This window comes from Colias croceus, chromosome 14 (genome assembly GCF_905220415.1).
Source record: "Colias croceus chromosome 14, ilColCroc2.1".
Lineage (NCBI taxonomy): Eukaryota > Metazoa > Arthropoda > Insecta > Lepidoptera > Pieridae > Colias > Colias croceus.
In genome coordinates this window covers 9,279,032-9,295,180 of record NC_059550.1, presented here as the reverse complement: position 1 = coordinate 9,295,180, position 16,149 = coordinate 9,279,032, and the positions used below count along the sequence as shown (strand labels likewise).

Genomic DNA, 16,149 nt, shown 5'->3' with positions numbered 1-16,149 from the left:
TTAGTATTTCATAGAACTGTAAAATAATGTTCTGTGACCACTGATCTGTCACATGGACATTGGACACAATATGTCAAAGCCCAATTTGACGTTTCGTAAGTTGTATTTGAACTTTGACTTCCTAATTTGTATTTTCCTAGCATTGTTTTCATTCTAATGTACGTGCTTAAAAAATATTCATAGATTTACAATTTGTTCGTATCCCAGACAAAGTGAATTTAATAAGAAATTAATGTGTTCAAGTGTGTTTATTCGTCCAACAAAGAAAAATAGTAATAAGTTTACTATATGTACTGCATGAATAACAATACATTTGTAATCCGTTAACGATCATCATTTCATACTAATATGTCTTATTTTGGTGTGGGCGTATATTTCTTGTCTGTTATCTGGCTTGTAGCTATATTTTTTTGCTGGGTATCTGTGCGGACCGGTCATTACGTTGGTAAAATTGCGGTAGTTACTGCCATTATTCTAACAATTATTTTGGTCTCATTGCCTAGGGGAGATGATATTGAGTCATCGGTTGCCAATTTTTACGACAAAACTTATATCCCTCGTTATGCTATTCTAACATTCCTTACATTAAGTGCTATATTGGGTGCTGTGTATTGTTTTATTTATGTCTGCTTAACTCCTGTGGAAACTAAAAAGATAAAGAAGTTTGGTTTTGTAAACTAAACACGTAGTGGTGAGTTATCGTTATTTATGAAAACTGAAGGTACATTTTGTTTTTTAGTGAATTAAAAAAAATTCCATAGAATTTATGGTCTACACCTAATAATATTTCGTATTTATGCATTTTGGATATAATATATGTAAGAACTATAGGTATATTGATTTATGAATATAAATATTTTTTTTTTTAATTTATGTAGATTATCATATAAAAACCTAATAATGAGTTAATATTAAAAAAAAAATAATACAGTTCTATTAGGCTCATACACAAACATTTGAAACAATTACTGTTAAAAGTACTTTTGAGTTGTCAAATTATATAACAAATAATTATTAAAAATAGATTACTATCCACACATGCAGCATTAGTATTTGTTTAATTTTTCAAAATAAATAATCATAGTAATAACAAGTAACAATCCATGAAGGAATTAAACATAATTTCCGATTTTGTTATCATTATTTACTCGTAAGATAAAAAGGATTTTATGATATAACATTCATCATGTAATTTTTGTGTATTTAGTATTAAAAATATCTAACTTTTTAATCTATATTATAGTATTATCATGAGATAAAATTGTATTTCTTCTACTGAGTCTATCTTATTGCATAATTATTCAGAAAAAACTTTGGGTATGTAAAATACTGGAGTATTCCGTTAATATTATATTTTAATAGTCGTCAATTATATTCATTTTTAATTTATTACAATAGTTGTTCTTTGTATGTTTAGAAAGATTTAATTAGGTCACAATCAGAGCAAAAAGTTAATATTTATAATATACTAGCAAACCAGGCGAACTCCGTTTCGCCAACAGAGACACCTTTCCTTTGCTATAAACCTCACGGAGCCCTATACCTTTCCAACAAATGCAAAACTGTGTAAATCGGTTGGTGCATTCTGGGGTTATAGCGTCAGGAATGAAAATCAGACTTATTTTTATTTAGTAGATTTGTCTTAGAACATCAAATTTATATTTTTAACAATTTTGCAGTTCTATGCCCTACATTTAAATTTTAAATAAGTTTCCTCGATTAACTCTTGCATTTATAGCACATAATTAGTTATTTATTTGACAAAATGTATTATTTTCTAGGATTATTAACTTTAGTATTTACTATTAGTATCTCCTTGGTTACCACATACAATACTAAGGCCCAATTTTTTAATTATTGGTTAAAACTTATTCATTGAATAAAGTATTACACAATAATATTAAAATGTCACCCATAAACTGTCAATTACAGGCAAAAAGAATACATTTTTGAAATGGTAGTTTAATACGTTATTCGACAAATAAGTTTTATCCAACGATTGAAAAATCAGCCCTAAATATTGTGTTGTTAATATATTCTTTTAGTATTGGAATGTTTGGCTTATAGCATGTGAATCATACATCTCTAATCATTTGTGCCTGATGTTTAATTTGATTACATTACGTATCATTTTTATTCATATTAGAAGTTAACTTTCTGGTATAGAATTTGTACTATTTCAAAATAATTAAATGTGTTGTTCAAGTAAATTATGATTTCCTTAGAGTTGTAAATTCATCTGATTTTTTGTAGAAAAAAAATATTTATTCTAATGAGCATATCCATACTAATATTATAAATGCGAAAGTAACTCTGTCTGTCTGTCTGTCTGTTACTCAATCACGCTTTAACTACTGAACCAATTTGCATGAAATTTGGTATATAGATATTTTGATACCCGAGAAAGGACATAGGATAGATTTTATCCCGGAAATCCCACGGGAACGGGAACTATGCAGGTTTTTCTTTGACTGCGCGGGCGATGCCGCGGGAGGAAAGCTAGTACTACATAAATATAACCTGAATGGGAATTAAAATTGAAAGGAATAATATGTTATTTACAAACTATTGTAATTACTTAACTTAACTAATGACAATTATTATTATTAGCTAAAACTGTTGTGATTAAGGTCTATAACTATTGCAGTATTGTTATTACAAGTCTATTACAGAATTGTCATACAATTTATTTGTTATTGTTTCAAACTCAAACTCAAACATTTATTTATTCAATTAGACTTCTTCTAGAAGCACTTTAATACTAAAATATATTTGTTTCAGACAATGTGTAGTGCCATGTGTCAAGGTTTAAAGTCGCCAGTCAGAAGGCTGGCTAACTTGAGGAGAGCTAAACATATATCAACTTCAATAGTACACAATGAAACTATATTAGTTAAGAATAATGATGATTTTGTTAATAAGGTATGTGTTATATTTTTTTTAATTAATAGTTATAACTGGTGCTTATGCATGTTATGGGAAATTATAAAGGTGCAATATTAGCTAAAAATTATTTATTATACATAACTATTATATTGTTTAATAAATTTAATGAAGTAGCACTAAAAATGGTTGGAAATCAATGGCTCGCTCTGTCTCTATTAAGGCAGTTTATTTTTCATGTGTAAATAAATCCAACAACGCAAAAAATAATTAACACACATAATTAATAAGTATTAAAATGTAAACATCATCTAATCAACTGTATTTTTCTTTGATCTTAGTATACATAATTCAGGACAAACTGTATACGTATAGAAAATTAGCTGGGCCCCGCGGTTTCACCCGCGTGCCTCTGCTCCTGTTGGTTTTAGCGTGATGGTATATAGCCTATAGCCTTCCTCGATAAAAGGGCTATCTAACACCAACAAGAATTTTTCAAATCGGACCAGTAGTTCCTGATGTTTGCGCGTTCAAACAAACAAGTAAATCTAATGATTCCAATTGAAATAATTAATGCTATATTTTCAGGTAATGAACAACGACAAACCAGTAATAGTAAATTTCCATGCGGAGTGGTGTGAGCCCTGTAAGATCCTCACTCCAAAGCTAAAGGAACTAATTGAGCCCTTAAATAATCTAGACCTTGCTATAGTTGATGTGGAAGAAAATGCTGATCTGGTGCACACGTTTGAAGTTAGTATTTTTTGTCAATAGTTCAAAATATATCCTATCCTATCCTACTAATATTGTAAATGCGAAAGTTTGTGAGGATGGATGTATGTGTATGTATGTATGTTTTTTACACTTTCACGCAAATACTACTGAACCGATTACAATGAAATTTAGAACACATATCCTATCCGATGTGTTAATCCAAGTTACCAAACTTGGATTAACACATAGGATATGCTTTATCCCGGAAATCCCACGGGAACGGGAACTATGCGGGTTTTTCTTTGAAAACGCGGGCCAAGCCGCGGGCGGAAAGCTAGTTCTTTTATAATTATGGGCTATGTGAACTTGCTATGGGATTTTGTTTGTAGTTGCGCAAAAATGAATTATAGGCATCAAAAAAAGTTGTCCCGCCAAATTTCAAAAAAATATTTTTTGTTTCCGGTTGTTTCTTATAGAATATAGATAAACGTTTGTACAGTAATCCAAAAGTAATAATGCGCATAGAAATCTTCGTCACTGTTCGGCAACTGTCATATTCTCGGAGCGTCCGAAGATAATATCTATATAGAGCGGTTAAATGCATTTTCTTTATGCATATTGAAGTCAAATTATATGTTTTGTGCTAAAAGAGATTAATATGTATATGTAGGTAAGTAACGATTTTGTTTCAATAATTCCTTGTAAGTAAATAGCGAGTATAACCCCACGATTGCGAATATATTATCTATGTTGGATTGATTTACTTGGAAAATTTTATAGTACTTTTAAAGTGTCTTACTGAAGCTGGTGTAATGATGGAAGAAAAGAAGGTTAAAATAACACAAAAATTATATTGTATAAAGTATGGTTTTCAAACCCAGGTTTATATTTAAACCATATAAGTAAATCTTATCATTAAAATCTCAGTTCAAAAGTATTTACAGTACTGATCATTCTTCAATATTATGACAATTACAAAAAAAATAAAAACAATCAAAATCAGGGATTATCTTTATTTCTGACATTTTAGATACATCGGAACTCTTCTTCATTTTCACTTTCCCTACTGCCATCACCTGTGTAAATCATTTCATCGATTAATTCAATTCACCTTTAAAAACAAAACCAAGAAGGGTACGTAATAGCAGCTCTATATAATTCCACACAGAGAGAACACGTGCAGTCACCACCAATATTTAAAGACAACTGACGGATTTTTTAGTTTTTTGACTGACAGGCTACCGTCACCTACCGCCCGATTTGTTTTTGATTGTGTATGACCGTGAATTGACTTCTATTTCTTTTGAACAAGGTGTAAAATGCAAGTTCGTTGTTTAGGGCTCTTACGATTCAATGATTCGAGTGTCTTCGGAAATACGACAATTAGCGAAGATTTGCATGCGCATTATTAATTTTGGATTACTGTAGTTGATTGTATTACAATATTTTTCGATTGCAGAAAAAATAATTAAAAATATTTTCATTTTAAGCAATTTTATTTTCTACACAAAACTAATTCCGAATAGAATACCATTACTACAAACTACAATTTAATGCGGATACTCGAAAAAATCAACTTTCGAGTCAATTTATCGCAAAAACTTCCTATCTGAATATTTTACGATTACTACAAAAGTTAAAAAAAGACTGATAATTAATGATCCTAGAGGTTTGTAGTGGACAAATATTCGTATTCGTATAAATAAAAAAAAATATTATGATTAGTTTTATATAGACTAATCATAATAGGTATTTTTATGCGGATGAAACCGCGGAGCGCAGCTAGTTAGTATTATATATACTAACTAGCTGCGCTCCGCGGTTTCATCCACATTGCTCCTGTTGGTCTAAGGGTGATGATATAGTCTATACCTACCTTCCTCAATGAATGATCTGAATGGGCTATCTAACACCGAAAGAATTTTTTAAATCGGACCAGTAATTCCTGGGATTAGCGCGTTCAAACAAACGAACAAACTCTTCAGCTTTATAATATTAGTAGTTATAGATTAGTACATAATAATTTAAGTTTTAAAAATGCTTTTGTTTTCAGGTAAAAGCTGTGCCAGCAGTAATAGCGGTGAAAAACGGTTTAATAGTTGACAAGTTTATCGGTCTAGTCGATGCCGACATGATAAATAGTCTCATAGACCGCATGTCCGGTAAAAAGAAGGATGACGCGTAACTTCCGGAAATTGTCTATGCTAACAGGATTGCCATTAAATATATTTTGTTATTGTTTTTTTATCATGTAAAGTGTAAATAATACGAAGCTTTATGGCGTGAATGGCTGCTTTATTATTTTTTACGCGAATCGATGTATAATCTTTTTTTATTTATATTAGACACAATTTTATGTTATCGCAGAAGTAGAATTATTATAGTTAAGTTTTTATTACATCTTCGACTGTTTTACTCTATGTTTATAAACATAATTGAATAATGTTTAAAATAGTTTTAATTTACCTTAACCTACAAAAATGATTTAATATTAATGTAAGTAGCAATAACATAATATGGGTACTATAATTATTATTTATACGAATCAAAGTATATACAATCATAAAGAATATATTAAATGAGTATAGAAAAAATAAAATTAGAATTTACTACTTTCTATGATACATAATAATGATACTTATGTCTGTGAAAACTAGTGTACTTTCACTTTAGAGCGAAATTAAAACTACTATTATGTAGTAGGTATTCGAGAATAATTTCACTATTTAATATAGACAACCTATATGTAGCCAGAAGTGGCAAAATTACTTGAAATCATATTATCAAGAAGCTTATAACTAATACACTGGACATTGCACTATAAACGTTGACTTGTCACCTTGAATGACGCTTGGTTGTTTTTTTGTCCCTTTCACACCTAACTTGGCAAGTTGGTGTGAAAGGGATGAAGGAACAACCAGGCGTCATTCAAGGTCATACCTTCCCGTGACAAGTCAACGTTCATAGTGCAATCTCCAGTGTATTAGATATAAGCTTCTTGCATATTATAATAGAAATTAGAAAAATTTAGATACTACAATTTTAAAACAGCTATTTACTGGCGACCCTAACTTCAAGCTAACTTCACTCATATTAAATCGAAAAATACTGTATGTATTTGTCGCAGCAAACTAATATCTGCGACAAGTGTACATACAATATATGCTAATATTGTACAGTTAATATATACAATTATTACAATCTGATTATTACTCAACATATCCGGTTTGCAAGACTGCTTCATGAGTTTTATAAGCCCTTTTTAATTCAACGCACTTTAATAAATTTCATTTATCTCAATTGTTGAGGATAAAGAGATATAATAGTCAAAGATCCGAACCTAAATTCCGGGGAAATTAATTAAAAATATCCTGACCAGGATTTTTCCAGAAACCCCATTTTTATAGACTGAATTTATTATAAAATATGTCTCATTCTATTATCACCCCGGTGGAAGTCGATTTATTTTTTCGGATTATTTCGGATCTTCTACTATAAATATCATGTAACAATATCTGTAAATATTATTAAAGTACTGTATATCAATTTCATAGATAAAAATTTAGGATAAACAAATGCAATCCATATATTAAAGGTACTAAGGTTTAAAATAGTTTGAAAAATTTTGCCTGCCATGTGTATACGGTACAAATTTATTTCACTGTATTTACAAAATATACAATATACATTCATATTTTAAGTGGATTTTGGTAATGTATCCATCCATGTAAAGAATTCGTATGTTGTGAAAGAAGAATTTATCTTTCAAATATTGTGAAAATGAAGGTGATTTTGAATTAAGACCGGCTATTGAAGATTCGAGTAATAATAATCCCACCAAAAACATAAATGTAAAAATTGGAGCCGAGTTCAATCGTTGACTTAATTTGCCAAAAAAGAAATGAGATCTAATTAATGTGTGCCTAGTTCTGCAGACAGCCCAGAAATTTATTTACAAAGATGTATTAAGTTCTTAGGTTGACTGAAAACTCAATTGTTTTATTTTCCCTTAGAGAACAATGTTTATTCCAAAATATAACTTTTTTAATTTGAATAATATAATTATTTTCACAAAGCAAACAACTAATGACCTATTGAACCCCATAATTTGATGAGGCTAGTTTTTAGAACCTCACAAAATATAAACAGTATGTAAAACTAGCCTCATCAAATTATGGGGTTCAATAGGTCATTAGTTGTTTGCCTTGTGAAAATAATTATATTATTCAAATTAAAAAAGTTATATTTTGGAATAAACATTGTTCTCTAAGGGAAAATAAAACAATTGAGTTTTCAGTCAACCTAAGAACTTAATACATCTTTGTAAATAAATTTCTGGGCTGTCTGCAGAACTAGGCACACATTAATTAGATCTCATTTCTTTTTTGGCAAATTAAGTCAATGATTGAACTCGGCTCCAATTTTTACATTTATGTTTTTGGTGGGATATCATTACTTTTTGTACAGAAAATTACTCTGCAAATTTGATTTACTTTATGAATATAATACTTTTTATATACGATTTTTTATATATTTTTTCTTGCGGTTTCTTTGTATGGTTTGTTTAGTATTATTTTCTATATTTTCTTGTATGTTATGAATGTCAGCGCACATTGCCCCGTCATTATCTGCAATTTTTTAAACTCGTTTTCTGTTTAAAAGATTACATGAGTATGGCCGCCAAATATTGTACAATAACAGTCGTGAAATCGTAACACACCGTAACATACGTGACTGATAGTAACATACGTGATTTTGTTAAGCCTAGTGTACATTACAACTAATAATGCAGGAGATTTTTTTTTACATTTCTGTTTTATATTGTTAATTAAATTATTTGATTAAATTACTTTAAAACTCAATAAAACAAATTTAAATATTAAAGAAAAAGTTTTATTTCTCAAATTTTGTATTTCTATAATACTTACAAATGCAAAAATCATTCACAACTTATGATATTAATTACGAATACGAATTATTATAGTAAAAAAGTTACTAACTTCCGAAACATGATAGTTTTTGAAGTGGGTTCTCTTTATGTAAAAAAGTAAATTTTTAACTTTAGATTCTCTAGTGAGTACTACCCCTAAGAGCCGCTCACGGATGTTACGTAACACAATAGTAACACATGGTATCATTCGTGAATAAAAATATGGTTGGACATAACCTAAAAAGCCTTTATTCGCCAAAGTATTGTAGTAATAAGACGCCGCATAGTTTGATTTGTTACTAGAACACTAAAGCTACACACATAATTTAAATAATATAGTAAATTTGTATTCTTACCTTGCATAATTCTCACTCAAAATTATTAAAATGTTGCGAAGCAAAAATGCCGACTACCTTTCGATTAACTTTGACAGTAACAGAATGGCGATTTTTTTACTAAAGGTTGGCCAACATGTAAATCGGTGTTGTCACTACTTAAAAATATTTTTGTGGCTTGGATATCTAGTTATTTAGGGTGTTATTTTATGGTAACCGTGCGTGAAGTATCATTCGTGAAAAAAAGTGAGACATAGTTTTAAGTGAGTTTTATATTAATTTCTTTTATGTTATTTTTATTAGAACTTGTTAAAACTATCCACAAGTTTACAGAATAATTTAAAAATACCAAAATTTTACAGGTATCAATAGATTTTTGCATAATTTTGTGACTTCAAAGTGTGAGATGACTAAGTGGGACACATGATTTTAGTATGGAAAGGAAAATAAGCATTTCAAAAAAAAATATTGAGCTTGTTAAAGGCACTCAAAATTAATTTAAATTATTAATATAATGATAAATATAACATAGTGAAGCTGAAACTATTTAAAAACTACCATAATTACTATATAAAAAAATCTGGTGCTATATAAAATGACAAGGACATTTTTTTTTTCTTGAATGTACAATTTTTGGCGGCCATACTCACATGATTTTCTAAACATCCAGCGTGAATTTGTACACACACTATTACAAAGATGCAAAGATCGTTGTAGAAGAATCGTCGCCTTACTCCATGACGTTACGGTATTGCCATGACGCGATTTTGAAATTTTACTCTTAACGCGCCTAAAGATGTTTCACTTATATTATATTACCTACCTACGCAAATTAAATCATTCCGACCTTCGACGAAGCTTTCTTCCATTACACTGAAATTAAAACTAAACTAAACACTCATAAATAAAGAATAAATAAATGTGAATATGTAAAATTATATATTCGCTTGGCTCGTCTTGGCGGGGGCACTACCGTGCCCCCAGATATTATTGTTACCTGTATGAGCAATATTTTTATTACAATTTTCTCTTATTTTACGTTTAATAACAGTTTTGAATAAAGAAATCATGCAATCGAAGTAATTAGCCCTAGCGATACTAGCGCGAGTGAGTGTGATGTCAGAGGCGCATCGAATCTACAGACGTTTCGCGCTAAAATATGTAAACTTCAATAATCTATATCTCAGTCATTTATTGATGGATTTCAAAATTTTTTTCGGCCACTGACTAGTTTTGATCTATTTTTTAAGACTAGTAAGGTGAATATACTATTTTCTATTTTTATAAACTTTTCCATTTTTCCATACAAACAAAATTTATGTCATTGAAAAAAAAATTAAATACAGACAAATTCAGTATTTTCTGATTTTTTCCTTTGTACACTCACTATTACCTAGTTGATTACAAAATTTGAACTTTCTAGGTCATCTGGAAGTGGGTTAGGTTTTGTATATGTCTATAAGTCAGTCAGTCTTAAAAATTGCGATTTTTGGATATTAATATCTACGCAACTGTTTAATCTGTATTTATGAAATTTAAGGTTCTTGTTAATCTTGAGGTCCTCTTGATATGTACCAAATTTGGTTTATTTAACTTAAATAGTTTTCGAGTTATAAGGGGGTGAAAAGTGGCTCGAAATGGTTCGTGTAACACACGGCTGCTGCTCGCCAGTTCTCTTCGCTTGAACTCGGCTTGACACGCTGCCGCGTGTCTAGATAATAAATATCATAGTGAAAGTATATTATGGCATCTCAAATTAAGGAAAACAGATAATGAATGATGTTATCTACATAAATTATGATTTATTAATAAAGTTATTTCTGTTAGGAGTTGGTCAAAGGTTAACCACGAACAGAAAGAGTCATAAATTTAACTCTTACGGGTATATTAAGAAATAAGATAATATATTGGACGACGGCAAAAAGATGCAGATAAATATTTTGCATGTTAATTTAATAAATGCTAAAATTGGCCATGCTTAAAATTGGAACTCAACGCCCTTATGGCGTAATGATAGCAGTTAACATTATTATTTATTAAACCCATTTACTGCAACACTAAAAGTTTGGGCGGGAATTGTACAAAGGAATGACGCTTATAAAAAAAGTGTGTGTACCTATGTACACGCGTTAGAAGTTATACTTCTTTGGCGTATGGAAAAAATACTAGAATATACAACTTGAACATAGTTATCAATTTTCATACCACCTAGAAGAGGCTAGAACTACCTTTATGCTGTTAAATTTAGGTGTCAGTGTGCGCGCGCATCGTAAAAATTCACTCTCATCATTTTCTTCATCGCGCCAAAAGAAGTATAACTTCAAAAATTGTAGAAATTAGTTAATACTTAATGTTGTGAATTTACAGTTTAGCTTTTACCCAAACCCCTGAGCTTAGTGTCTACGTGTAGGCGACCATGTGCGGGTCCATATAGAAAATTTTATCTTATGATTAGTGAAATAGCGCCTAGTTTTGCTTGTAGAGTAATCGAGAATTATATTACACTTTCATTAGTACAATAAATAGATAATACTTTTGTATATTAATTTCAAGGTTTAAAATTTTATGAAATTAGAATATAACTAATGTAACGTCTAGTGTGATTTTATTAAATAAATTTGTTGAACTTTAAAATAGATTTAATAGCAGAGTTTAACTCTTTATTCTTCTCAATTTAGTAAAGTTCTCTTCTCAAGTTATTTTCCTGTTACACAATAAAGTCATTAAATAAAGAAATGATAAATATTCTATCTAAAGAACTCATCTAAAGAAGTTAACGCTTAATATAAGTAGGTAGACCCTAGAAAAATATATTAAACGTCTCAATCTATGGAATATAAATCTTAAATCCACCTTAAATCCACCCCCTATACTATTCCATCGGGAATACCGCAGGGCTCCCATCTCGGTCCTCTCTTCTTTTTAATCTTTGTTAACGACCTCCCGCGTGTAATACAATCCAACTATAGAATGTACGCTGATGATTTAAAAGTTTATAGAACGATTAAGGATAAAACAGATGTTAACATACTTCAATCAGATCTTAATAATATACAAAAATGGTGTACAAATAATCACATGTGCTTAAATATTAATAAATGCTATCACATAACATTTTCTAGAAAGAAAATTCGAACACCTGTTACTTACCAAATCAATAATTTACCACTCACGGAAGTGAGCTTTATCCGTGACCTAGGCGTTATCATGGATAGTTCTTTAAGTTTTAGAATCCATTACGATCATATTGTCAAAAAAGCTTCACAATTATCGGGCTTCGTCACGAGACAAATGAGATTCCTGAAACAACCTCAACTTACCATTTTAATTTATAGCACCCTCGTTCGTGGAATACTAGAGTATTGTTCAGCTGTCTGGAGCCCTAGTTACCAAGTCCATTCCGATAGAATTGAAAGAGTCCAGAAACGTTTTTTGTACCATCTTAGTTACTCAGACCATAAATGTAGGGTTTTAACTTCCTATGACCAGCGTCTGTCGTACTTTAACTTGAGTGGTTTACATACACGCAGGAAAGTAGCGGATATATTATTTCTTTATAAGGTTCTACATGGGGAAGCAGATTGTCCTGATGTCTTGGAGCGCATTTGTCTCTCAATTCCGCGTATCACTACTCGTTTACATAACAGATTATGTTTTCTGCCACCTTTAAGTAAAACTAATCTTGGTCAACATGCACCTCTGTTTCGAATGTGCACCTATGCAAATAGTATCCGATCAGAAATAGATATATTTAGTGGTTCTCTGGTCTCAATTAGGAATAAATTATTAAATTTAATCAAATAAATACATAGTTATCATAATTATTGTTACATAGATAAGGTATCCAATTAAAATTTGTAAATTTGCATGCTGTGTCTACATCCAGAAGGTTATAAATCAACTGCATGATAGTACATAATTAATAGAATAAATCAGAAACATTTTTGTAACCAGTTTTGTAGACCAATAATTAAAAAAAAAAAAAAAAAAAAAAAAAATATTGTATTGACAGCTAATATGTTACTAAGTTCAGCTTAATATGTATACCTACTATGAGGAAGTAATTCTTGTACTGCATATAGCGTTTTATTTAATGTGTAACTATTACCCATATAATAATACCTTAATGTATGCTCCGATCGTCCAAACCTACAGTTAAATAGATATGAAATTGACTCTATTCTATATATTGTTTAAGTGTTCACTAAATAAATATATTTTCTTTGACTTCTGTTGTTTGTATTCAAAATGTTACCCTTCTTTAAGCTTCTTTTTCACCTTGCACTCAAAAACTCTAGAAAATTAATGCTCATCCTACATCACGCTGTAATTATTCGACTGTGTATTGTTAGACTTAATACATACTTGAAACAGATGGTAAATAAATCGAAATTAGTAAAAAAAATATCATTTTGTAATATTGAAGAAAGTGAATAAAGCGCTTCGCTTTTCGCTTCCGGCACTCGACAAACGCTGCCGCGGTACTATTAATATATCTTAAATGACAATAAACAAGTTCAAGTTTGAATTTATTAAATATTTTATGGACTCCTATTTTATACGATCTGGTCAAACCATGTTAGCCACATCATGAAATGCGACCAATGCGACCATGATGAAATGAAATGATCGATCATTTTCATGAAATGAGCAAATCTACGATATGGCCTCGACATATCGGTGTCAAAAGAAAGTATATTATAATTGTTATTAATGCGACAGATTTCATCAAAACTTAGGATCGATGATAACAAAAGAAATTCATAAGCAAATTCATGAGTTATTCTCAATTAAGCGTGCTTAAGATTATTAAACTAGGTACACTACTTTTTCTATGGCTTATATTTTACACGCACATTGTCCTACAAATTGCATAGTAAGTTTCCTTCATCCTATTTTATATGTATTTTCTCCACGCTACAATGTTAAAATTACTAGCATCCTACTAATATTAGAAATGTGAAAGTTTGTATACTCCTTCAGGCAAAAACTACTGAACCGATTTTCATGAAATTTTGCACACACATAGATAACTTGGATTAACACATAGGATAGGTTTTATCCCGGAAATCCCAAGAGAACGAGAACAATTTGGGTTTTCTTTTAAATGCGCGAAGCTACGGGCGAAAAGCTTGTAATAAAATAAAACACAGTACATATATTTTATCACTTTATTTCTGAATCCACATTGATACAGTTCTATGAGTCTCAACAACTGATCAAGATTACTTTGGCATAATATACATACAAGGTACAATCACGTCAAGCAGTGATTTATTATGATTTAAGTAATGGTGAGGCTATCGCATAGCGTTATGGCAGTACTCAAATTGGAATTTGGAATCACTAAGTACGCGTTCCGTTACTTTTTTTAATCTATAGATTCTTTTATTTATAAAAATAGTCTTACAGAAAGTATAAACAAAAAGAGATAGAGATAAAGTAGATTTTTTTAGCTTACACACAACCAGTAAAGTTTCTGAGCTATTGTATAGGAGAAAAAATAAAAATAATAGCATACGGAACCCTTCGTTTATATTATTCTGTCCTAACTTATTTAAGAATCTATAAATTAACAAAAGCAACGTAACCGGCAAGTCTGATGTTATTGCTATACGAGTTTAATATTTCCTAGTATGGGCTTAATCTCGGGACACATTATTTTATAAGATTTTTACCAACATACATTTAACAATTATTGTGCAATTAAACTTAACATTATAATATACATATAATACACATCACCGGTACTGTCCGTGTGTTTGGAAAAACACGAAGATATTTCTATATCTGTCTCTTTCCTTTGTGATAGAAAGAGAAGGAGACACAAAAAAATCTTCATAAGAAAACACATCTTTGTGGACGGATTGTGCCTTCTTGATAAATTCAATTTAAAAAAAATCAAATAAGGATAACTAAAATACCAATTTTAATAGGAACGTAATAATAATAGTTGAATTTGGATTGACGACATTTTGTATTTAAATACAATCTTCCTTTTCGAAATTTGGTAAAAATCCATAACTTTTATAGGACAGCACATTAAAACCTTAACATCATAGATATACAAAATGGACTTGATTACTCAAAAGAAATCAAAAAACTCAATTTTTACAATAATAATTGTATTATTTCTAGGCCTCAAAAGACGCAGAAACAAAAACTACACATTAGAAAGCTCGCCACGATCGTCTCTTTCACAAGTCCATTTTCTATATTTACGCAAGTACATAATTAATAATTATAATATTGATCTAGATTATAAAAATTAGTCTTAAATAAGGCAACTGCAGAGTTCACACATGATAGAACATCTAACCATTTAGGTTTGACAAAGAAATACTGATCAACGCAATTTAGAATTCCTCAATTATATTTTATTAAAACAATTTATTATATAATTTTCATGATATGCAAATCGATTAAATTCAACGTTTAAATTTTTTAATAGAAATGAGGCGTTTCTAATGACGTTAAATTGTAAACTAACGATGTTAATTCAATTGGGTTTGTTGCATTGTCTGTTGTTTAAACAAATATTTTAAATCAAATTAAAATAAATTGTAAACGAAAGTTTGAAAGTACGTTTCAGTAATTTAGTTACCAAAAATAAGAAGAAAGAATACTATTGGATTATATTAAAAGAATTAAAGTAAGGTGAGTCCGGGTAAGTCCGGACATGGGGTAAGAACGTAAACATCAAAAATTCGGCGAATACGAGCATATTTATTTACGAGGGCAAAATTCTGTACGACTTCATTTTGTTTTGCATCGACCTTAAGGTTCTGGGTGTCGCTCCGACGCGCCGCACGCCTGTAAAGTGGATTTCAAAAAAAATCGTCAAAAAATCATTTTAGACCGTAAAAGATCGGATATATTTTTTTGATCGACCTTATGCTATATTCAATAGAAGTGCATTTAAAAGCATGTCCGAACTTACCCCGAAGAGTAATTTTTTACCATAGTCATAAAAAAAGTAAGTGTTGTTTTTAAACGCCTTAAAATCAGAAACTGTTGAGTTTATAAGAATAAACTTATTGTAGAGCAAAGCGATGCTAAATGAATTGTCATTTACATCAGTTTTAAGTAGTAAATCTTGAACTAGTGCTGAGAAAATCGGGCTTTTGCTAGACTATTTCAATTCGTCTAAAATCCGTCCGGTCTTACCCCGACTCACTATATTTGTTGTGTTAAGCAAGTACCTACTTATTTTAAATAAAGTTCCATGTTATGAAAAAAGAAAACGGAGCAAGTCATGTATATAGATAACACGTATTTATACGAACA

The 16,149-nt window shown here is 30.2% G+C and overlaps 1 protein-coding gene across 4 annotated transcripts; it reads left to right on the top strand.

Moving 5' to 3' along the window:
• The first annotated feature begins 110 nt into the window (after positions 1-110).
• Positions 111-6,331, top strand: LOC123697348 (thioredoxin, mitochondrial). 4 transcript variants are annotated; one of them, XM_045643826.1, is made up of 4 exons: positions 111-272; positions 2,782-2,922; positions 3,472-3,636; positions 5,651-6,331. In XM_045643826.1, the coding sequence occupies exons 2-4, from the start codon at positions 2,785-2,787 to the stop codon at positions 5,780-5,782; spliced, it is 435 nt and encodes a 144-aa protein (XP_045499782.1). In that variant the 5' UTR covers positions 111-272; positions 2,782-2,784; the 3' UTR covers positions 5,783-6,331. The 4 variants fall into 4 exon arrangements, with proteins under 4 accessions (XP_045499782.1, XP_045499784.1, XP_045499780.1 ...); XM_045643828.1 differs by having other exon boundaries at positions 131-158; XM_045643824.1 differs by lacking the exon at positions 111-272 and adding an exon at positions 321-456.
• Positions 6,332-16,149: the final 9,818 nt, after the last annotated feature.

What these genes read in the sequence shown, in the direction of transcription:
- LOC123697348 (XM_045643824.1), top strand. Translation starts at nt 349, where the DNA reads ATGTCTTATTTTGGTGTGGGCGTATATTTCTTGTCTGTTATCTGGCTT. An exon ending in ATGATGATTTTGTTAATAAG is followed by an intron (nt 2,923 to 3,471) that starts GTATGTGTTATA and finishes CTATATTTTCAG; the next exon opens with GTAATGAACAACGACAAACC. An exon ending in ATCTGGTGCACACGTTTGAA is followed by an intron (nt 3,637 to 5,650) that starts GTTAGTATTTTT and finishes TTTTGTTTTCAG; the next exon opens with GTAAAAGCTGTGCCAGCAGT.